General features: G+C 39.5%; 2 protein-coding genes across 4 annotated transcripts in view; one reads left to right on the top strand and one right to left on the bottom strand.

The window, feature by feature from the left end:
• Window positions 1-230: 230 nt before the first annotated feature.
• Window positions 231-19,282, top strand: SIAH1 (siah E3 ubiquitin protein ligase 1). 2 transcript variants are annotated; one of them, XM_054389642.1, is made up of 2 exons: window positions 231-258; window positions 17,944-19,282. In XM_054389642.1, exon 2 carries the CDS (start codon window positions 17,946-17,948, stop codon window positions 18,792-18,794), a length of 849 nt encoding a protein of 282 aa, XP_054245617.1. In that variant the 5' UTR covers window positions 231-258; window positions 17,944-17,945; the 3' UTR covers window positions 18,795-19,282. The 2 variants fall into 2 exon arrangements, with proteins under 2 accessions (XP_054245617.1, XP_054245616.1); XM_054389641.1 differs by lacking the exon at window positions 231-258 and adding an exon at window positions 14,768-14,858.
• A 3,425-nt stretch (window positions 19,283-22,707) lies between these two features.
• The window catches only part of LONP2 (lon peptidase 2, peroxisomal), a 38,562-nt gene continuing 36,975 nt past the window's right edge, over window positions 22,708-24,294 (bottom strand). For both annotated transcript variants that reach the window (XM_054389541.1, XM_054389542.1), the window contains one exon: window positions 22,708-24,219. In XM_054389541.1, the coding sequence (XP_054245516.1) occupies window positions 23,998-24,219 (222 nt within the window). In that variant the 3' untranslated portion in view covers window positions 22,708-23,997. The remainder of the gene's footprint in view (window positions 24,220-24,294) is intronic.

Here is a 24,294-nt window from a genome sequence, read left to right as displayed (position 1 = left end):
CGCGTGCGCGGAGGTGCTGCCGCCCGCTCGCCTCGGGAGCGCGCCTAGCAGGCAGGAGGACTCCGCGGCAGCTGGCGCGCCCCTGTGGCGGTGTCTCTTGGGCCGGCAGCTAGAGCGAGGGAGAGCGCGGTCAGTTCAGTTGGTCGGGCCGGGCATCGAGCGTCTCGGCGACAGCGGCGCAGCTAGTCGCCCCGCAGCCCGCACGATCGGGGGAGCCAGGCCGCCTCAGCGGGGTCCCGCCCAGCTCAGCGTCCACAGGTGAGTGCGCCGCGGAGGGAAGGCCGAGCGGCCTCAGAGGACCGAGAACGTCTCGCCCGACGCCCCCATTCTCTCTTGCCCGGCCCCTGCGTGGAGCTGCTGCCCGCGGAAGAGGCCCCGGCGTGGTCGTAGGGCCGGCGCAGCAGCTGCAGAGGAGAGTTGGTGCAAGGCCCCAGTGCGGCCTAATCGCAGCCCGGGCGTCCGGTTTCCTCTTGGTGGCCGGGTCCCGCAGTGCCGCCCGCGACGGGGTGCTGAGGGAGCCCGCCCCGAGGGAGCGAGGCGCGACGGGCCTTTCTCCTCCCAGGCCAGGCCTGCGGGTCCCGGGGGTAGGAGGGAAGCGGCCCGCGACAGCAGGCGGCTCTGAGACCTGCTGGGCTATTGTGCGCGAGGCTGAGGCGGCGGCCCGGCCCGGCTGCTGCGGAGGGCCCGGCGCGCGGGGGCCTGGGTCACAGGGCTGTCCCTTTGTGGGCTCGGCCGTGCTGCGCCGTGTGCTTTGTGCTCGCGGTAGCGGAGCGGGACCCGGCGCCGGCTGCAGGCGCGGCGAAGGTCAGTTCGGCCGCGGCGGCGGAGGGAGACGGGGGCGGCCTACTCTCCTAGTTGTCAGCGGCGCCCCTCTCTGCCTCCGTCCCGGCGGGCCCAGCCGCCGCGGGAAACAGGTTGCCGGAGTACATGGGCCTCCGAGTGTTCCACTGTGACATTTCCTGGGAAGGCTGCTGTCTCGAGCTCTTCTTTAATCTGGTGAGAGCAGAGGAGAGGGGGAAGATTCTTGCTCATTCCGCGGCTTCCCCCACGAAATTAAACGGCTGGGAAGCTCATTTTTCTCGTCTACGGTTTTGTATGGGCAGGAAACAATAGCTTGTGTAGTAAAAGGCAAAACATCCTAAGTGCTTCTGAGAAGAACCAAGTTTCTCTTCCGGTGGTGGAGTGGTAGTGCTTTTATTATAAGCTCACGTTTCATTTGTAATTGTAAACATACGGTATTTTTCCAGTATTCTCTTTTCAGTCTATTTCAGCTAGTCTGGGTGAATACTACCTTTCCTCCGTAATAAGCCGTTTACTCATGTAAACTTGTTTCACATGTCAGTTGAGTGGATCTTAGAAAGCTCGTAGCTGGGTCGTACTCTGGGCCATGAAGGATATGGGACACTCTACCCGTGGGAAATAGTGTCAGTTGTCGTTTTAGTCCTCTTCCAAACGCTGAGGCTAGCAAGGTGCGTTACAGAGAGAATGCTCAATTCTGAGTTACTCAAGCTGGTCTTCATGAAGATATGAGGTATTGGAATACAGATAAAAGTACTATAGAGGCTTTTAGGATAAAACTTTGATCTCTGGACTAGTCATCTGTTGCAGAAAATAATTAAAGAATAAATCAGTTAGTTCTACATTTTTTGTCCTATACTACAACATTGATGTAAAATTAAGTGCTAGAAATTATAATTCCATTAAGTGGAAACTAGTGTTTTCAAATAGGTTTAGCAATTTTCATAGCATTGAAGAACTATACAAGAAAGCTCAAGGGTAAAATTAATTAGTGATACAGTTTTAGGAATCTACTGTGATCCAAAAATTCTGAAACTGAGGGGCATTTGGGTTATGAAAATCCATGTCATGAGAAAGGATCCTGTTCATGAATCCATCTTTTTTGTTGATAAGATTTTAATGCTATAGTTTAATTAGATTGTATTAGAGGAGTTAGCACAGAAATTCAGTGACTCCAGTTAAGTAGGTGTGAACTAATGAAGGTAAATATTTTAAATAACACATGTACTTTCCATACTTAGATTTGAGTATGGTTGCTGCTGTCCATTTATTGTGAATTGAAAAGGAGATACTGCTCAGATATTAAAGACAAGCCCCAGTAATGCAGAAGGTAGAGCATGACCATGTTCACCTAAGCAACAACTGGTTTTGGTCTGAAAAGTGAAAGAAATAGTTTCATGTGAAAACTAGGGCTCATAAAACTTTCTGGAAGATTATTCACACAACTCCTATGAGAAATGTATTTTTAATTTAAAATTAGAATCACTTTACTTTGTTTTTCTGCTAGTAATAGTGTTTGTCGTTTTGTAGCTGTTGGCTTTGACAGCTGGACTGAGTTTAGTCGCCTAGAGTATCAGTATGTGCTTCGCTTTAGTGGTTGCCTCATTTTCAGAAGTGGGGATGAACCAGAATAGTAAGGGTAAATCAGAGGTATCTGAAATTCTGGACACATATAAGGAACTCAGTGCTGTGGTTGCGATGCATGTACCCAGTCTGCAGAAAGCCAAGGTAAAAATGGTGTTTCCAGCTGTAGAAACTCTAGTTCCCTGATTGGTACTTCCAAGTACTGTCTGCTGTAGAGAACAGTAGCTGTGAAGTAAGGATGCTGGCAAGCTCTAGTTTGTTTTAACAAAGCTGAGGTTAAACATCGTGAACATTGTAGATACTGGATAACAGTTTTAGTGGATTTTTTCTTTCTTGTTACATGTTTTTTTGAAGGAAAATCAGCATTAAGAAAAGTGAAAACTAGTTGTAATTAAAAAATAATAGTAAGAAATACTTGTTTTGACTTGTAACACTAATTCAGGTGGAGATATCTTTATCTAATACAGAACAGGTGGAGGTATCTTTATCTTAAAATGTTTTGTGTCATTGATTAGAAAATTTGTTGTAAGTGATTGCTCTTTTTCAAAGTTTACATACCATCCATGTCTTAAATGTACCATGTCATAATAAAAATTGCCATAATGGGCTAGCAGTGGAGAGGGAGATGTAAATACTGTTGTCAATGTAAGATGTTGCTGCAGCTTTTTCTGAGTTTTTCCTATTGGAGCTTAATTGTATATAGCAAAAACCACCAACATAGGGTTTTATGCCATGCTGTATAGTATCTAGCTGTTAATTATACTAGGCAAAGAAAGAAGACAAAACGTATCATTGCCTCCTCATTAATAGTTATATGTGTTATGCCACAGTTCATATATGTATACATTTTTCTAGTTATAATGCAGACTACTTACTATGTTTCCATATTGCCCAGGACAACTGTTATAAATATATGCCTGTCTGAGTTAATCTATAACATGGTGATTCTTTGTGTTATCACAGGAATACTGAAAGATTTGGTTACTAGTTCCACAGTATTTTAATCGGATAAAGTGCTAGATAATTACAGTTAACCAAGTGGTGCGTTTCTGATTTTGACTTGTTTCTCTTGTAGAAACTGAATATGGAAGCTGAGGCTGGCTGTATTTTCAGTGGGGAAACGATGTAAAAAGAACAGCAAATTAATCTACAGTTGTTGACCATTTTATTTTTTGTTTGCCTTATCTAGAAACAGATTTTTATTTTCTCTTATAACAATTGATGATCTTGCTGAGACATGAAGAAAACCAAGGAGAGTGTAGTTATAACATCTTCTACTTAAATAACTAGCCATTGTGTGGTATAAAGACTTGAGGTAATATTTTAAAGTTCTTTCCTGCAGTTCTTGGCTATAGTACTAAAGGAAGCAAAAATTCATTTAGTGTTTGATAGAAGGCCACAGTGGCTTTTCAGTGTTTGGGTTTGGGGTTTTTTGAATGCTGTCAGGGAGGAGCATTCAGAATGACACACTTTTAAAGTTACTTTTAAATACATGTTGAGGTGAAATATGTCAAAGGAAAACTGTACATGAAGGAAAATTGTCTGCTAAATTTTACTAATGTACACATTGTCAAAAAGTTGAAAGGTTTTAACTGGAGTAAGAGTATTTTAAACAATTCAGTGTGAAATTTCAAAACCATTTGGTGTGTAATTAGAGGAGCAAAAGCTTGAAAATAAATTCCTTTACATGAGGATTGCTAGAACTAGTGTCTAGCTTAGAAGTGTAGGTGTATTAAAAGGGTTATTTGTTGTTTGTTTACTCTGTATTACAGATCTTTCATGACTGAATGTTTTATATCTTCTGTATTATGCAGGGGGATGACAACTGAAATACCAGGTTTCTAAGTTCTGTTTTGTAAATCTTAGTACATATTGCTTTATGCTGAAATGTGATGTAGATACTAGTATGAAGTGGATTTGAAAAGTTAGTTTTTCCCGTGTGATGTTCTTAAAATTCAGTTACCATTATTTCTAAAATGTGATTAGTTGCTGTTAGCACATCAATGTTAGGAAAGAAGAAATAATAGAAGTAGCACTGCACAAGCTGTAGCACATCCAGGGTACAGTTCTGCAGTAACCTAAGACAGTTTCTGTTCAGGCTGCTTGTGATAACTTGCAGTATTGTTCTCACCAATGTGAAATGGGCCAATTATAGTCCCAAGAGTTGAAAGCTAATAGCCAGTGAGTGGGTAACGATTACCTGGTTCACTTCCCAAAACAGCTTGCATGGTAGCATCAGAGCCAGTGCTGCTGCAAGAGATGTCATCCTCTGTCATTGCACATGTTCTTGGCATCAGTGTAAGTGCAGGTTTGCAGCTAGGGAAGAATGCACCCTCCATTGCCAGTTTGGTTTTGGTGTCTTTCTGGTGTGCTTGTGTAAGCCCTCTTGTGCAAGACTGATTTTGCTGAATGCATTACCTTAAAGAGAAACAAAACTAATGGGTAAAGGACAGGCAGCACAACCATTCATTTTGGTGGCAGCTTGCTTTTATTTGTTGTAGAAAGGGTGAAGTTGCACTCTGACATACTGTGTGTGTGTCTTGAGTTGTGGAGCCTGTATTAAGTTCTTTGTGCTATTAGATGACCCATTTTCTTTGGTTGTTTGTAATAGTATCTCAGAGCTTCTAAGAAATCCTGCAACTGCGCAGTTCTGAAAAATGCTCTTAAATATACAAGAATCTGTGAAACATATAACTTTGATACTTTCTCTTTGAAAAATGACTATAACTCTGTGCATCAGCCTGGAACCAAGACCTTAATCCCATTCTAAGATCTCTGAAATGGATTTTGTTTTACTATCTCTTATAATTTTTTTGAAAAGACATAGAACTTGGAATTTGCTGCAGTCTTATGATCAGATATTTTAAGCTTCTTCATATATTACCTAATGTCGTTTCGGAAGTCATATTTGAAACATGTGTCTGTATTCTTGTGTTTACATGTACATAATCCCACTTTAAATTTTACATGATAAATCTCTTCTATTTAAAGTTAGTTTTTTAATTCCTGTAAACTTGTTCACTTTTGCCTATGTGAGCCTCAAGTCTTGTTCCTTTCCTTCTTATCTGCAGTTGTGCTCTTGTAAAAGCTGTAAAATGCTCTGCTCAACTAATCTTTCAGTTTCTGAATGCTTATGTTGAAATACATGTACGTGTGTAATTACATATATATAAAAAATTATTAGAATCACAAAATTACTTTCATTCACAGGAATTCTTTCCCCTCTTATGCATAAAGATGTCAATGCAGTTGTGAGTTAATTTGTCGGTTTCTTCTCTACATGCTTGATAACTGTGTGATTATGCAAGCACATTAAGGATGACATTTGAAGACTGGTTGCGCAGGTGTGACTGGGGAATAATTTGGCAGGCAGATGTTGATGGTGCGCTACAAAATTTTGTGCTAGGTCAAGTATAATCATTAGAAAGGAAGTGTTACAAATAAAAAGTATATATTCCATTATAGAAGTAGTGACAAATATTCTTTTAAAACAGCAGTTGTAAAGCAGTAATTTAAAGAGCACTTTTATGCACATTAAAACCAGCTGTTGTGCTGAACAGCTTTATTTTAAAATTGAGTGTTCTATTTGAGGAATAGTTGCTGTTCCTTGTACAATAATAAGTCTTCCATGGACGTGCAGGTGCTTATCTATTGAAGGATTTCGGTGTAAGGAAAAAAATTACATTGTGAAAACTGTTCCTTAATATGCATTAGGCTTAGGGGGTTGTGTGTGAAACTCTGCTTTTTTGAATGGTTGCTCTTCCAACCGAATATATTTTTGTAACACTCCTGTAAAAGAAAAAGGCTACAAAAGTACTGAACTTTACAGTTATGCTCTAGGTATTGAGTAATTCTTAGGATTTGATGTTTGAGATTCAGCACGTTGACATAGGTCTGAATCTTAATATAACTACATAACAGAAGAGAGCACAGTATTTTGCAGAGGAAGACAATAGTGATAGGTGTTGAATTTAGGAAGTGCCCATGATGAGATCATGAAGTAACAGAAGAAAATATATCTATCCTTGTAATTTCCAAACCATTTATACTATCTTGTGTTTTATTTTCTGCTGCAGAGACAAGCCTGACTTTAGAGTTATGTTTGCATTTTAATTTTGTATGCCTTGAAGCATTTCCTAAGCAATAGAAATCAGTGAAATAGTGCATTTTACTTAGCATTTGAGATACACCTGCTCAGAAGTTAATGTCAAAAAAAGGAGCATATCATTCTCTTGCCTGAGACCTATTTTTCTGCTGAATTTGAATCACTTGCTTTAAAAGTTGTGTAGTTGGATCTTCACAAAGAAAGCTGAGGTGGTGTGTGGCTTTTTTTGGTTTGTTTTTTTTGTAATACTAGGATTCACCTAAACAAAGGTTACATCATTTGCTTTCTATAAAATGTCAATGTGGAATTGATTTCTCAGAAGACGACCTTCAGATTATATGCAGTAGAATTAGTGAGAAGGGTGTTGCCAGTGTCTACCTTAATTTGTCTCATTGATGTATAAACTATTGGAGTGAATAGAGGGCAGTTATCCTTATGTGCGCAGGAGCTGGAAAGTAAACAGTGATTGAAGTTTGACTATGGCTAACTGTAAAAATTGAAATGTTAAATTATTTAACATAGTGTCCTTTAGAGTATAATGAAATTTAGTTATTACTAACCTGAAGTAAATTTGAATAGGGTTTACTGAGTTAATTTAGTATACTAACCAAGTTAATTCATTCCCTTTTGCATTGATGTCCAAAACTCACAGCTACTTAAGGTATTTCAAAATCTGTAAAAATGCAGGGAAGTACTTGGCTGTGGTGACTCAGAAACTTGTGACAGAGCTGTGCCAGGTCTCCCATGCCACAGACTACTGCTCTAGTACTACTAATACTTCACTACTGCAATTATTTTTTTCTTGTTTCATTTAAGGTTTCAAGGAATGTTCCATCGTTTCATGTAACAGGGTAGTCTGTGCAGTCAGCAGTTCAACCCATTTCTGTTTGCTGTGCCTCAGGCTGCTAATGTTTCCTGGACAAGAGGTCTTATTTGGTGAGATAAAGCCACATTCTGTATATGATAGCTTGCTGAAAAGCAGTAGAGCTCTTATATTGTACAGCAATGTGACCATGGTAGACTTGTCAATAGCCAAGTCTGAGAATTCATATAAAATTGTAGTAATGATTTTTTAAAAAATACTTTTAATAGTGGCAGTTGAATATTTGTCCAACGATCCTACAGAAACAGTTGATTCAGAACTGATGAGCAGGGAAAACTTAAGTCTCTTAAGTAAACTGTATTGGTCTTCATGGAGGCATATTTACTTTAAAGAATGGATGCTAGAAACGAGATGTGGAAGATGACAATTTAAAGAAATTAAGTACTGAGAAGTTTGGAACCACCAGAAATGTGAAAATGCCACTGTGCTTTTGCACTTCTTTTACTAAGGTCTTATATTTGTTACAGTGTAAATAATATCAGCATTCTTTTGTTATTTACCCATAGTATATCAACAAAACACAAAAACATGTGCCCTATCTTAGATTTCTATAGCTTTTAATTTTGAATTAGGTATCCATAGTAGGAAAAATGTTACTTCCAAAATGTAAAAATACAGGCTGGACCTACCTTGTATACTTAAAATCTCCAGGGAGACCTTATAGCAGCTTTCCAGTACTTAAGTGGGGCCTGCTGAAAAGGTGGGGGGGGAGGCACTTTTTATCAGGGAGTGCAGTGACAGGAGAAGTGGTAACAGTTTTAAACTGAAAGAGGTTAGATTTAGATTAGATTATTAGGGAGAAGTTCTTGACCATGAGGGTGGTGAAACACTACGAACAAGCTACCCAGAGATGGAAGTATTCAATGTAAGGTTGGATGGGGCTTAGAGAGAACTGTTCTAGTGGAAGGTGTCCCTGCCCATGGTGGGGATTTGGAAGTAGATGATCTTTAGGGTCCCTTCCAACCCAAACCATTCCATGAAAATGCTGTGACTTTTATTTTCTTTGTGTCGTGTGTGTGTGTGTGATAAAATAAAGAATTCTTCTTCTGACATTATTCTAAATGTTAGTGCTTTAGAAAATTAAATATCTGGATAAAAAAAAAAAAGAAAACAAAAATACACAAAAAACTCAACCCGAAAAAGCAAAAAATCCCCAAACCCTAAAAAAACCCCTAACTTGTAAAAAAAAGTCTTCACCAAAATGATGGGACAGCCTATGTAGGTTAGTACTAAAAGTTCTGAAAAAGGAGTAATTTCAGATGAGTTAAAAGTTAGTTTTCCAGTATCACTGCTCTGTGATGTATTTGTGTTGATGTCATGTTTGGCACCAGGATCTATACTCTGCAGTCATCTCAGTGCTCCAAGCCCTCCCCTACCTGTTGGCTCTTCACAGGTCAGATTGCTATTCTTCACAGGGCTCCACTGTCATCAGGACTGTATATGGGAATACCCAACAAATTAAGGATTGCAAGAATTAATCATTATTTAAGATGGAAATAAATGTGAGCTCAAACAGTGCACAAGATGGAAAGATCTTCATAAAAATATATGTAATCCTGTCCCGACTCCTACAGAGTGGCTTTCTGTGTCCTGATCAATCTGTTTTATAGGCCAGGTCCTCCTTGATCACATCTGGTTATTTTGGTGGTCTGCTCCCTGGTACTATTTTGTCATGCAGGAAAAACTGACCATAAAATAATCTTGAGTTTGAATTGGAATAGTTATCACAGAAAGACATAAAGACACATCCAAGTTCAGGTACCTCTTGTAGCTTAGGTTTATTGAATTAAGGTAGGTATTTCCATGCCACACCCTCTTCCCTGTGTCTGCCACTGACACAGAAATGGTGATGCAATATTGCATAGCAGTTACAGTATGCAGTGAAGAAATTTTTGCAAAATCAGACTGAGGAAAGAAACACAGTCCCTAAATTGTCGCATTTGGTAGGATCTGCTGTTGACATTTACAGAGAGGGATTTTTTAATTATTTAATTTTTGCTAATAGAGTGTGATCATATACAGGCCGCATCTATGGTATCTTCTAGAACAGAATTAAGTGCTTCCTGCTTCAGATACTTCTGAGTGGTAGTATATATTACAGCATGAAAAAATTACTTGCATTTCTGTCTGGTAGCTGATCTTCCTGTATGCCTGTCTTAACTTCTTAAGCGGTAACTGTCTACCTGTGTTTACAGAAATTACTGGGCTGAATTACTGCTGGAAGATGATCCTGATGCAACTCAATTCAGTGTGTTCTGTGTACAGAGAAATTAGGTATTACTAAAAAAAAAAAAATGCATAAAGTTGTATTTTCATATGAAGTTTTTGTTAGGTTCTGTGGGTTTTGCCATCTTTGTTTTGAAACCTGTACTGATATATCTTGGCTTTACTGCACTGAAACTATGGCAGGCTGCAGAAAGGCATGTTTAGCTTGGTATCTGAGAAGGTTAGTATGGGACAGCTGCTGTTCATACCACAGATTATCATGCTATGGGTTCCATTTGTAGACATGCTGGAGGTTCAGGTGTCCTATGCCAAGGAAGGCGCTGGCCATTGACTGACTACTGATACTGTTACTGAGCATTCAGAGCTACTGAACAGAGAAAAAGAGGTGGCTTCAGCTGACAGCGTCAGCTTGCTTTTAAAAAGGAGAAATACAGTAAAGTCGACTTCAGAAGTAGTCCATGATCTTTTTAATGCAAGTGTTTGGTTTTGATTTGTATGCGAAGAATGATTCTTTTTCTCTGTTATTACAGTAGATTATAAAATGCTAGGTTTTGGTACTGTTGGTGATGCCAGTGTATTACTGCGTTTTCTCTTCCTAGTGGTGGCTTTTGAGAAATTGCTTTTAGTGTAGCTTTAGTTTTTGGGAATCGCCTTTATAGTTTCCCTAGCTTTGCTTTCTGTCCTGCATCCTCTCCTTCTAAGCTCAAGAGATGGGGGAGATAAGCATCATATTTTGCTTTATAGTTTGTGGATGATCTGAATTTACAAAGAAACCTATTTTCTTATTGAATGCAATGAGTAATTATAGGGCTTGAAAGCTGGGATGCTCTCTACTTATATAATATATATTGGTCCAAACTCTGATAATTTGCTGGTGATCAGAAATGTATGATTTTAATTCTAGAATTAAATTTGCAGGTTTATGAGTAAGCTGTTTTTCTTTGAACTTTTTCCCTCAGCTTGTTTTACTTTGCAAGGCTGGAGTACAGTAACAGTATATTCCAATATTCCATGTTAATGTGGATCTTGATTCTTTAGAATATAGAAAAATCTCATTGGCTAGAAGATGGGTTATTCACTTTTTCCAATAGGTGACCTTTTTTTTTTTTTCATTTAAAAACTAATGCTACAGTCATGGTAGTAGTTGCTTGCCAATATGTTTTTTTTAATGTCTTTTTTGTCTATCTTATATAGGACTGTTCTTTCTTAATGTTATAAAGTTGTTGGAATGAAAATCTTTGATATCTAGGAAAAACAAAACAACAAAACCTGAAACAAAACAGCTCCTGGGCAGGAGAAGTAGAAACAGAAGACAGACAGCACTAGCCAGGGCTCAAGCTTTTGTATCGAATTAGGAACAGGTCACTATAATTTGATGGGCGTAATAATACTGTTTGTGTTTACACAGTGCTGTCTGTATCTGCCACACAGCATGTGTGGAGTTCAGAGAAGACCTGGACTGCTAGCTAGCTGTGGTGATCATCTTGTATAAAAAAGAACATATATGGTAGCATCAGAAACACTGAATGTTAAGGTCTGGCAGTTTGCTGCAGAGGTAGCCATAAAAAGGATCACTGATTCCATGATTATATAAATCCATTGGGATTTCCTTTGCTGATGGTTGGAGAGAGGGGTTGGTAGGGCATGTCCTGAGGTGGTAAGAAACAAATTACCTGCAATTTCAGGCAGGCTGAGTCTCTACAAGGTAGTGGAAATTTGTAATTTTTTGTGAAAGAGATGAACTGAACAGATGATGTCTTAGAAAAGGAAATAATCTTGAGATTTGCCTCAATCTTGTAACTTGGGTTACAATACTCTCTTACATTGGATTGCTCTGGTTTTTGGCTAGTGTGCAGGAAAAGAGAAGCCCTGAGGTGTCTAAAATAACAAATAGAATGGAAACTAAAGAAAACAGTGTCTGGAAGGGTTGAAAAAATGCGTAATTCACTAATAAAAACCAGCATATAGAGACTAAATTGTGTTACTGCTTCTCGGTTATGTAGTCAATTAATAATTTATATCATGAAGTGTCATCTAAAAGTTTTGAAGTAAGCCAGTAGGTACAGAGCCTGCAGATAAGCAGGGAAGTACGTTTCTGTGTCAAACATTGTTGCATTCACAGAAGCAGGCATGCATTTGGTATTAACTATGCCAGGCCTTCGTGATCTAAAATCTCCCAAGAGCTGTGAGAAAAAACAAAGTTCAAAATGGAAAAACCTCAAGCCTTGTCTTTTACAATTTAAATAGAAATTAAGAATACTATTTAAAATAGTAAGAATTCACAAGCTATTCTCTGAGCCGCTTGTGCATAATACATTAAATGTTACACGTGTTTGCTGAACTGTGGGTTTGGTGGAGGTGAGGCAATATATATTCATGAGAGCCTGCTAAAACCTTTCTCCCATCTGTTTTGCTGTATGTTGATGATTGAGCGCACAACAGGACAGAGGAAAGGTAGATACCTTGGAAAATTAATTTCAGAAGTAGTAAATACATGTAGTTGAAAATGTGGCTTTTCTACAGTGCTGTAAGTATTGTCCTCAGCAATTTAACTTCTCATAAATTGAGTGGCTATGGTAGAGGAATAAGGTGTTCTAAAGGAGTTTTTAATATAAAACTAGTCTAATGCTACTTTAAAAATTGGAAGAAGATTCCCTACTTCAAGTACACTGGTGCTCCTTTTCAATTAGGACAAAATGTGCTTTTTAATTACCTTCATTATCCAGGTAATATTCACTTGGCACTTCTGTATTGGTGACACTTCCCGGTTTTTGGCCACGATACTGTGCACTTCATGTATTACCATGTGCAAACACCACTCCCAACCCCCTTTTAGTTTCTAAATGTATACACTTTTTTTTATTGCATTCATGAAACCTTCCTTAAGAAATACTGGTGACTCTTTAGTATCTTCAGTTGATTATATTTTAGCAAATACTTGTTGTTTATAATACTTTACAGAAGTTACCAATACTGAATTGTACAAACATCTGATGATATTGGCTAATCTTTCTGTATTTTAAGTTCTTGTTCACACCTGGTTAATGAGGATTTTTAACAGTTCATTTAGGTTTTATTACATCACATATAGACATCTTTGATAAGGCTTTTTTTTTCTGTCCATGTGTCACTCTTTCACACTATCTAATGAGATCTTTCCCCCTTCCAGCTATTAAAATGATTATACAGAGTTTTTTAGAGCTTTTTGGTTTTGGTTGGTTGGTTGGTTTGGTTTGTGTTTGTTTTTTTTCTGAAAGTAACATTCAGTTCCCTCCCAAAAGTGAATTAAAATGTCAAACCCAAGTCTAATCTGTTTGATAGAAGATTTTGGAAAAGTGGATGGTGTTAAGTTGGATTTGCAAAAGCTGCCCCATATTTCAGTGAAACGTAGGAGATGTGATTTCAGGAATGATATCTGAAGCTAACACCTTTGAAAGATGGGATGCTGAAAGGGTTTCAGTCTATTTCTGTCTGCTGTTGTTAATTCAGTGGCATCTGAGGTACATCAGCCTTTTGAACTTATTTTGAAACTGCTTTTCTCATGTCTACGCTGCAGCTGAGATGTTTTAAACAGTGAATTCATTGCATCTCTGGTTCTCACTATTCTTGTACCCATCTTGGGGTTTCAAAGGCATTGTACATTGTATCACAGCATAGCAAACAGCACGTTCGGCATTGGCTTACCTGTCCAGAGGCTCCTGACTTGCTTTGGGGGACAGCTGCTTAGCTGCAGAAGAGAAAGCCTAGGGCATGTTTCAGAGGCTTCAGAGCATGCTTCGGTTTCTTCAAAAGCCATTTCTGTGCTGGTTTTCTTCAGCTTTTCTTTTATTGGGAAACTTCATTGACTTTTAACTGATGGGGATGTTATATGTTACATGTTTTGGGGTGAAGCTGAAGCACACCTTGTATCGAGTTAGTAGGTATTTGTTAATGGTAGTTGGGTGTTACTTGCACATTATAGTGCCTGTTACAAGCTTCCACAGTCTTCCTTGAACAGGATTTGAATTTCAAATCATAGGAGAGCATTTTTAAAGATAATTTTCTTCACCCAGATACTGTAGCCCTACTTTTTATGCAACCAGAACAATTTATTGCACTGTGTTCTTATGTTTCCTCTATTGAAATATGTACTTCCATGATACTATGATCATTCCACAATGACCCTAAGCTGTTCTGAGCCAGGCATATGCATCATGGAAGGACATTGACTTGACTTCGAATTCCTTTATCCTTAAATGGTTCTCATTTTTTTATTAGTCTATGTGAATATTCAAATATGGCACATCGTTCCAAATATGCTACTCCTTGATATTATTACAGCTTTTCTTAACAGTAATCTTTATACAAATGGAGAAAATTCCTGTTGCACAGGTACTTTAGAGACCCACAGCGGAAAATGCCAATTTGAAAAAGCAGGAGCAGGAAGTGAGGTTTACGGTTCATGTATAGGAAGAGTTCTGAGTAGAATCTATAGCTTTTAAAACTGGATACTTAGGGAAGATGATCAGGTCTGTTAGCCTGTGAGTATCCGAAGAAGAAGGGGCTGCGACACGTGTGGAGCACGTACTGCTGCTGTTCACATGACACTGGGCTGACACGTGAAGAGAGCTGCGTGCACAGGCAAGGTTCCCTCTGAGCCTGCGGGAAATGGAGACGACGTGGTGTTTGAAGGCCAGAAGGCGCTGTTCGGGGGCCGAGGCGCTGTCAGTCGGAGGGGAAGGATCAGTTCGCCGGGGCCGCGGCTGGGCCCTCCCCCCGGTGCGGATCGCCGCCTGGGGCCGCCCGCGCTGCGCACCGGCCGGGCCGCCGCGCCCTCTCCTGCGCGGCTCCGGGCAGCGGCGGGGCGGGGCTGGCTGCGAGCAGCCAATGGCTCGGGCCGCGTCTCGGGCCCCGGGGCAGCGCGACGGGAAAGTTGAGGAACCATTTTGGGGCGCCGGGCCGGAGCACGGATGTGGCTGGTGAATGCGGAGCGAGCGCGGCCGTAAATGGGGGAGTTTGGGCCTGAAGCGTTGACAGCAACGTGCGGCGCAAGGCTCCTCACGAGAACGCTGGGGCATTCACCGGGGGCGGCGCCCCCCAGCCGCCCCGCGCTCTCCGGGCTGCTCGCAGCCGGGAGGGGCCGCTGCCCCGAGCTCTGCTGCGCGGAAACGCGATGAGCTGCTTCGCTCCCCATGACGGGGAGATCTGGCTCCAGCTTTTTGTATGCGTGGAAGGGAGTCTTGTGTGCGTGCTTGCCGGGAAGTGAAACCTGCAAGGGGAAAGGTAGTGAACTGTGTTATGTCAAGTTTTCTAAAGCTGCTTTCGTAGGAGCTGTGGATTGCGTCCCTCGGGAGATGTAGATAAGCCTGTGCATTTCACACTTGCCCAGAAAGTTGAGAATAGTTTCATCAACAGGTCGGTGCCTGCTGATGTCATTAAGCACAGAGTTTTTCTTGATTAAGAACTGAGAAATCTTAAAATAAGTTTTCCCCTCTTCACTCTTTATTTAGGTTATACTTTTTCAAATTCGTGCAGTCTTTGACTAGCTTGTAGGAACTAATGCCTCTGAAGATGACATGTATAGTACCATAGTTTGTCACTGCTGCTTAGACACTTATTCCCCGTGTGTGCAAACAAAGATAACATAATAGCAAACATTGCATGAAATGGAGTTTTCATACCTAAAACTAACTTTAAACTTTATTTTCCAGTTCTGTAGTTGTTTTACAGTGTATTGCACAGCCGTAGTTGACACTGTATCCTACTGGTAATGTTTTTACTTGTGATTAACTCTTAGTTTTTAAGATAACTATAAAAAATACTGTGACTTTTCTGTCATGATTCATAATTACCTTCATGCTAACAAGAGCGGTGAAAACTTAGGCTTTGGGCAGGTTTAGGCTCGGTAAATTACTGTTTATAGCTTTATCCAGTTTCTTCCTTATGTGCTAATCTCCATGGTACGGTTCACAGATTTGTGCTTTCATTCCATGCTCATTTGGATGGTACTCAGTTGTGAAAGGTGTGTACAAAGGCTGGTACGTACAGAAACAGAGATAAAACGGGGCTGCACGGTTCTGGTCTCCAGTACTTCCACAGCTTCGAAAGCTTAGGTGGGAAATACATCTATGCATGCGGTCTTCTGCAGAGTTTGTAGGTTGATTCATTTAGCTCTTGAAAGGGCTCTGAGGGCTGCAATTAATGAAAACAGAGCTGACTCAGCTTGTCAGACTGCCTAGGGAACTGGTCTAACAGTGGTTTCACCAGAGTTATCTGTGGGTTACAGGGGATCCCTGGATCAGGATGTATAGGCTCAGGTAAGATGAAGTACACACAAACTTTCTTGAATTGTGTGTTTACAGTATTTGAAGAGAATTTTATATGAACATGCATGTGTTTTCTAGGTTCTTTTCAAGCAATTGGCATGACCAGAATGTGCTCTCTAGTGCACATTATCTTCTGTGTATCATTTGTTCTAGGGCACAAAACTGTGGTGTGCCATCATAAACCTCCCACCTATGGGAGGTGAGGAAGAAAAGTAGCAGCACTCAGTTGTCACAGAGGCGCGATCATTTGAACCTCCTCTTGACAAACTGGTGTTTGCATCACTTCCTAAGAGCATATGTTTGATTTATCACACATATATTAAAGTTTTCATGTGATGTGGGATGCCTTACAGTATGAAAATGAGCCCAAAATACTAAAATTCCTGTCATGTCTCTGCAATATCGGTGAAGGCCCAGCATTGAAAACCACTGTCTGGGGTTGTTTTGGTTGTGTTGTTTTTCCGAAGACAGAACTGGGTATTTCTAGTCCAACAAGCCTGAGATATGACAGAAGATGCTTTGGAGTTAGATGATGGTGTTACTGGGCATGCAGGACTCAAAATCAGTGTCTGGATACTGAATCTTAGACGTTGATGTTTTTCTAGCTCTGGACTGGGGAGAGGTGCTTCCCTCTATGGTGTTGAACTTGCCTGTTTACAATTGCTTTCTGAATGTTGAGTTATTTTGTATGTTGGAATCTCTTAGTTCCTTCATTTCATGCCCTGAACAGTGCATGTCTTGGAAAAGCATGCACAGTATGCTGCTTTGAGACATCTAGTCCAAGTGTGAGTAAGTTTGTGGAGGAGATGATGCTAAATATGGGAAGCTTGCCTATTGCCTAATATTCCCATGTCAAATAGCAAGGAGATTAAAGATGAGGTTTATTTTGAGAGCTGTGTACTTACATGACAGATACAGAGCTGTTGTGCTTGCAGAGAAGCACCTAAGGTGGTTGAGAATTTTACTGTGTAATGGAGGCAAATTTTGGATGGCATTTTACTTAACCTATGAAGGGACAGTTGATTATTCTCTCCCCCCCCCCAATGGAGTGTTTATTTTTTCTGATAGTACTAATAATTCCTGTGGCCCAAGCAGGAGGAGAGTTAGGGGGTGCAGGAAAACATCCATAACATGTTATGAAATACAGTGCTTGCACAGCATGTGTGGAATGCTTGAGCAAGCTGTTTGGTTAGACAGCTGTTAACTTTTATCTGGGGATATTGTAAACTCCACTGAATGTAAAACTTCATCAACAGTGCGTTTTCAAGTTACTGGAAATGTTCGAATGTGCGTTAAAATTCTCAGATTCAATCTCTTGAATGTGGGGAATTTCTTATTTGGGAAATTCAAGAAAATAATTGAAATAATTGCTGCCTCTTCCCCACCCCCACCCCCAGGTATCCTGACAAGTGATTAGAGACGCTAGGCCTTAGTGACAGTAATGACAAAGAAGAGTTCCTTTCCTGGTCTAGGTAAAAAGCAGTGTAGTAGTGAACTGCCTTAGCTGTATTTTCACTTGCTACTCTTTTTCAGCTTTTTAAAGAAAGCATGCAGTAAACATGGTAACTGAGAAGGTTATATCCAGAACATTTTTTTTTTAGTTTAAAATGGCTAGTTTCTTCTTTCATTAAATGCACAGCAACTTGAAATTCAGCCTTAGAATTGTTCCATAATGCTCCGAGTTGCTACACACAAGTGATCCGAGTGGAGTCTTTTGTAGATACAAAAAAAAAAAAATCAACTCAACAACAAACTTTTGCAAGGATTTTGGTTACATTTTTAGCATATTTGCTCCCTCCCTCCTCCCCACCCCTTGCAGCTTCCAAGAGGTAAATTGTCTTCAGAAAAACTAGCAGAACTTCTTCACTTGTTAAATTTGCATGTCATACAAGTGTCGTATTGCAGGCAGCACAGCACAGCACATGTAAAGTTTTTAGAGTCTGCATTACATGGGTTCTTTGCTTTTGTTTCCTTTTGAATCTTCTTTGTAAATCAGAGGAAAATGTGTAGATACTAATTCTTCTTTCTCTCTTGTGTTACAGAAATGAGCCGTCAGACTGCTACAGCACTGCCTACAGGTACTTCAAAGTGTACGCCATCACAGAGGGTGCCTGCACTGACTGGCACTACAGCTTCCAATAATGACTTGGCTAGTCTCTTTGAGTGTCCTGTGTGTTTTGACTATGTGCTGCCACCAATTCTTCAGTGTCAGAGTGGCCATCTTGTTTGCAGCAACTGTCGCCCCAAACTTACGTGCTGTCCAACCTGCCGAGGCCCGCTGGGCTCCATTCGTAACCTGGCTATGGAGAAAGTTGCCAATTCTGTACTATTCCCATGTAAATATGCCTCTTCCGGATGTGAGATAACTTTGCCACACACAGAAAAAGCAGACCATGAGGAGCTATGTGAGTTCAGGCCTTACTCCTGTCCGTGTCCCGGTGCTTCATGTAAATGGCAAGGTTCTCTGGATGCTGTAATGCCACATCTGATGCATCAACATAAGTCAATTACAACACTTCAGGGAGAAGATATAGTGTTCCTTGCTACAGACATTAATCTTCCTGGTGCTGTTGACTGGGTTATGATGCAGTCTTGTTTTGGCTTTCATTTCATGTTAGTATTGGAGAAACAGGAAAAATATGATGGTCACCAGCAGTTCTTTGCAATTGTACAGCTGATAGGAACACGCAAGCAAGCTGAAAACTTTGCTTATCGACTTGAGTTAAATGGTCATAGGCGGCGATTGACTTGGGAAGCAACTCCTCGATCTATTCATGAGGGAATTGCAACAGCCATTATGAATAGTGACTGTCTAGTCTTTGACACCAGCATCGCACAGCTCTTTGCAGAAAATGGCAATTTAGGCATCAATGTAACTATATCCATGTGTTGAAATGGCAATCAAACCTCTTCAGGCCAGTGTTGAAACCCTTGCATTTAATTTAGCAGAAACTAGGGTAACCATCTTTGACTGTCAGACAAATTACTTGGTAGACAGAGGGTAGACATATGAAGGTAAACAAAAGGAAAGGCTGTTAAATTACAGGAAGCAGTTGCATGTAGTAACACTAATATATTTAAAAAGTCATCAGTAAACCACTGAAAATATATATACACCCAAAATGGGCATCTTTTGTATTAAGAATTGATTCTACAGGAAACGTTGTAAAATAATTCTAAAAACTTGTTTGTAGATTGATTGTACTGTTGAAAAGGATACTGTTTCGTGTTTTTGTTTGTGTTTTTCTTTTTCCTTTCCCTTTTGACTGACAAGCCATGTTGAGCGGTCTGGTCTCTGGCCACTGCTTCCCCTCCTCCCCCACCCATTTCCCCCTTTGTAAGTCACTACATAGTATTGCTGCTGTTTGTGTATATTTTTTGTGTATTTGCTAATTTTTATTAACTTCTAGTTTTTCATTAAATAAATATGACTTTCTTTTCTGTAATTCAGGTTTTTCTCTTTTTTTGTATCTTTTTAAAATTAATTACAGGTGTCATCTTTTGATATGCATCATTGCTATGGTAAATCTTCTATTTCTGTGTGTTTGGTAAATCGTCTCTTTCCAGTAGTCAATTCATTGGTGATACTGTTCTTAATTGAGCTATTTTGTGAATGTACTGAACTCAAAAGGAGCACTTATGTTCAAAGATCTATCGGGAAAGAAAGCTCCTTTAAAAACAGGTCTAGATGTTGTTGTACTTTGAGTTATCTTTGAGCAAAACCAAGCAACTACTAAGCATTTTCTGAGATTAAAAAAATATTTCGCGTTTCAAATTTAGAGATGCTTAGAAACTTGATTGCATCCTTGTGTTTGTTGGTTTTGCAGTACAAAGAAGCTGTTGTCTTACACACTATTTGTAATTCTAAAACTAGACCTCTTTTTTTTAATAAGGGGGCAGTCAGAAGGAGATGTTTTCACTCTTTTTTATCTGTCATTAAAAGAGAATACCTGGCAAATTAAACAAAACCTACAACTTTGGCTTTTTGCTTGAGCTGAAAGTTTGACATGTTACTGCTCTTGCTCGGTTTGTCTTTATGTCTTTTGGTTGCTACTGAAGTAACTGTCCTGAACAGATTCTTGTATGTCATTTTAGTGGCACGATACATACTACAATGCAAATAAGCTCTTGAAGGTGTGATTCATCAGCCACAGCGGCTGTGGAAGGATACTGGGCTTTCTGCAGCCTGCCTGTATGTGAAAACTTCAGCCATGAATGTATCTTTGTGTTATGAAACAGAGACAGAAAATGAGTTTAGTGAAAAGCTGTTTTTCATCTCAAGCTATCGGAAAGAAATCTGTGTCAAACATAGTAGTAGTGACGTGGCTGGGGAGGGAGTCTGGCTATTAACTACGCTTGTGACATTAAAATACAGTTTATCTACTGTGCACCATCTTAACTTTCTTGTCAGAAGTTGAGCTATTAAGACAACTTATTATTTTGATGCATGATGAGGTAAGTAGTTCTACAGGTAAGGAAAAAAAGATCCAACATGTTGGATTAATAAAATGCTACAGCAGTAGTTGTCTTGATCTAAAAGTTCATTTAAAACTTGATATTTAGGCTGTTGGAACTGTGCACAGATTTGAATTTAAAAGATGTTGCAGTACCTTGTGACAGTAGATAAACACTTCAAAAATCCTGCAGTCCAGCATTTTTTCCTTGTGACTACACAACTAATTGTTTGCAGTCTTCTGAAACTCAGTTATTATTCTCACCTAATGAAGCTTGTCTACATTTACCTCAGGTTTGTCTTCTGATCTTTGACAGAAACTTGGCTAAATACTTCAAATATTTTTAGAGGACTACACTGACTTGCCAGGACAGTTGAGTGGCTGGCTTGAAATGCCTGCCCAGGTTAGTTGATTTTTCAGCTCTCCAGTTTTAAGAAAATCTAGCTAAGAATCTATTGAACACTTTGCAGTCTGAAACTCGAAATTAGAAATTAACAGGCCTGCATAAGCACACAAGTTGTGTAAGACTGTTCTGTGCTGCTGTGTGTACTTGGAATGGTTCAGCTTCTGTTGTGTCTCCAAAAGACCTGTGAATCTCCAGACCTCAGTGCACTGGTTGCAGTGCTTTTATTGAGGCTAGAATGAACTGAAGATAATGTACTTTTGAAAGGGACTTAAAAAAAATTGTATTTGTAATGAGCTTTAGAAGCTAACTGGTATGGTCAGATGGGCACTTTTCTTTTTCCTGTTGCCAAATGCTATAGCGAAACTAATGTATGCTGACTTACTGTAATGTGAACTGGTATTAACTCCATTTAGTGTAAAAAAAAAAAAAAATCTGTATAAAACATTTGACATTTAATCATTCAGATACAATGATTAAACAAATTACACTCAGCCCCAGATCTCCAGAATTACTAGAAGCTTAATTCAGTGGATCTCCTCTAAAGAGTTTTGAGGGTCTGGTAAGTCAACTATGCTCTGTTATATATGAAAAAAGAAAACGTAATGGCAATCTGTACAGTTTACTACCTTATCTAAAATAAATGGTGTATTGAAGCCTGCCATTGTCTTAATATCAGCTGTTTATTTTAGAAAATACTTCTTCGCTGTATTGGGAAAGAGTTTCAATTTTGTTTTCAGTAGATTAAATGCAGTAGGTCTTACACTTGCCTGCTAGCACTACCTTAATGTGTTTTCATTGCCCCTTTAAAAACAAAACAAAACAACCCCCAAACAAACAAACAACAACAAAAAAAATTAAATGGAAAAGGTTTGACAAAGGTGGGTGTTAATATTTGGGCTTGCTTTTGCTATTTCTAGCTAGTTCTTGTCTGCAGTAGCGCTTTAAAATTAGAGCAGGTGAACACTTCATATTGCTGCCTAAACTCTTGTTTTCAAAGCTATGATTAAAGCATGAATGGCACTAGAGGGATAGTTATTATCTGTTGCAGTTTACAATGTGGATAGAGGAAGGGAACTAGCACTGCTCTTTTTACCTTTGATAAGTTTTACCTGTATTAAGAGTATATTATATTCCAGGGGATGTGTGTTTAATATCAACTCCATTGAACTGTCAGTTGCAAAGGAGAATAATCCTAGTGTCTTGAAATTACTTTTAAAGTTCTTTACTGTTCCAGCTTGCGGCTGCAGATTGACAGTGTTCAGTGATAGCAAAAAAAAAAAAAAAAAAAAGGGGCAAAAAAGCAGTGAAGTGTATCTGTATTAGCTGGTATAAAGGTAACACTGAAGTTTTAGTTAAGTGATCTCAACAAAGTTAACATGACCAATTCAGCTCTGCAAGCAGGAACATGACAAGCTGTAAGTAAATGCCTGTTAATATTTTCAGAGTGGTATTAAACCCATTGCCTCCCAGATAAGAAAGAATCCATGGGGGCTAGCCTTGTGTACTGGAGTGGTGTGGCAGGCAGAACTCCTTGCTTTGCTTTTCCTCAGGTAACTCTCTGCAGTATAGGGAGACTGCTTGCAGACATTTCTTTTTGCAGTCCTTGCTCTCTTGCACAAGGTTTTTCTATGCTGTACTAGAACTCTGCACATGGCTGTCTTCTCACTAGTGCTAAGCAGTACCGAATTGTCATGTCATTTGCATTGTTTAGTGAAGAGTTCCCTTGCCCCCTGCCATTGTGATTAAAAGCAAAGTAGCACATGACTTACGTTGCCAGTACCTGTTGTTTTGTCTAGTTTCTTCATGGGTTTTGTGTTCAAGTATTTTATAAGTATTCTGAGACTTTGTTGAATTGGGCTAGTGAATGACTAAGAGTAGAATTCTAAAACCAGTGAAACAAACGGGGGGGTTATTTCTTTCATTTTATTAGATAAAGTGTTCTCCCAAAGTTGTAAAATCTTTTGTAAATCAGGTGCAGAAATACCCACTGAATTTATTACTGTCAGTGCTATTACATTTCAGGTAAATCAGCTTTTTATATGTAAAAATGAAAGCAAACCAAACTATTACATTTGATTTATAAGCTGCTACTATAATAGGCTCTTGTCACCAATACAATTTGCATTTCATAAGCACGCTTGAGTTTGTTTCTGAATGAGCAAGAAGACAATGTCACATACCGTTTACTCCTGTGGTTGACCTTGGCATAGAACACTGAAAAACTCAAGGACCTTACATTATGTAAGTTTAAATTTCTAGCTTCACTAACATTCAAGGGAAGATGAGACTAAACCTATCAACTGAGATGGATATCTTAAATTACTTGCAGTATGCAGCACCTATTACAATTCAATGGTCGAGTATTTTATTGACATTGTTTGAATGGATTTAATTTTTATAGGCTAAACTCTGAAGGCAGGCATCCCTCCAAAACAGTACCAGGCTTTTGCATAAAATGTGCTCCACCTACTTCTGGTGCTGTAAGTACAACTGTGCATATGTGAACTTTAGTGCCTGATCTCCCTCCCTGTACAAAATTGGTGCATTTCAGTTCTTCTGGCGTTGCTGCCTGTAGTAAGGTTTGAAAAATGATGCCTGTGTTGACCTTGCTGCAAACTACAAATGAGTGCTGAAAGGATTTACTAATTTAATTTAGACTGTATTGCTTCTCTTTCAGTCCCTGAAGCATATTTTTTTAGATTTCAAAACTTTTCCTGTGATGTGGTTTCTCAGCATACTGAATGTTACTTTCTACTGAAATAAACTCTTGCAGTAAATCAGTTTGTTTTCCAATAGCAACCCCCTCTATTACATTCTTGCTGTGCTGCATTTGCTGCAGTTTGTGCTGATTATAGCTCGGTTGCAGATTATTCCCTCCTTGGGGGTGTGTCCTCTTCAAAGATGCAATCAGCTGCTGACATTTACATACATATGTGCCAGATAAGCTAAGGAATTCCTTCTCAAAAGCTTCAGCTTTCTCATGCTTAAATTTATGAAGAAAAAAGTTTGGTGGGGTTTTTTTTTGAGATTGCTGATGGTAGTAAAATGCATCAAATGTCAGTAAAAAGTGCTTTCAGGTTGGTAACTGCTGAAGTAATCTTTTAAATTTGATTGCATTTACACCCACCTTGAAACAATCAAGTTTAGCCTATAGTTATACTTGATTCATGTAGAGCTGATAGTTACAGACCTCTCTTAAATTTGATACAGAACTGGACTGGTCTCAGCCTGTCTGCTTAAAGTTTACTGTTCAAACGCTCAACTCTGGGCTTAACTGCAAATCCTCCATCAAAAGCGGCATTAAGAACTTCATCTAGACAGCTTGCCATGACAAAAGTCAAATCTTGCCGTACGTTTGCTGCAATTTCTTCAAGATCTTTTTCATTTCTTTGAGGAATGATAACTCTCTTCAGCCCAGCTCGGTGTGCTGCCAGGACTTTGTCTTTAATTCCCCCAACCTAATGAGGAGAAGAAATATCAATTAAACAACACTAATCTAATAAAGCAATTACTCTAACAAACCACATCAGGAG

Source organism: Indicator indicator, chromosome 19 (genome assembly GCF_027791375.1).
Source record: "Indicator indicator isolate 239-I01 chromosome 19, UM_Iind_1.1, whole genome shotgun sequence".
In the NCBI taxonomy this organism is placed as follows: domain Eukaryota; kingdom Metazoa; phylum Chordata; class Aves; order Piciformes; family Indicatoridae; genus Indicator; species Indicator indicator.
Note: the sequence above shows the minus strand (reverse complement) of the source record. Positions and strands in the feature narration are given on the sequence as shown.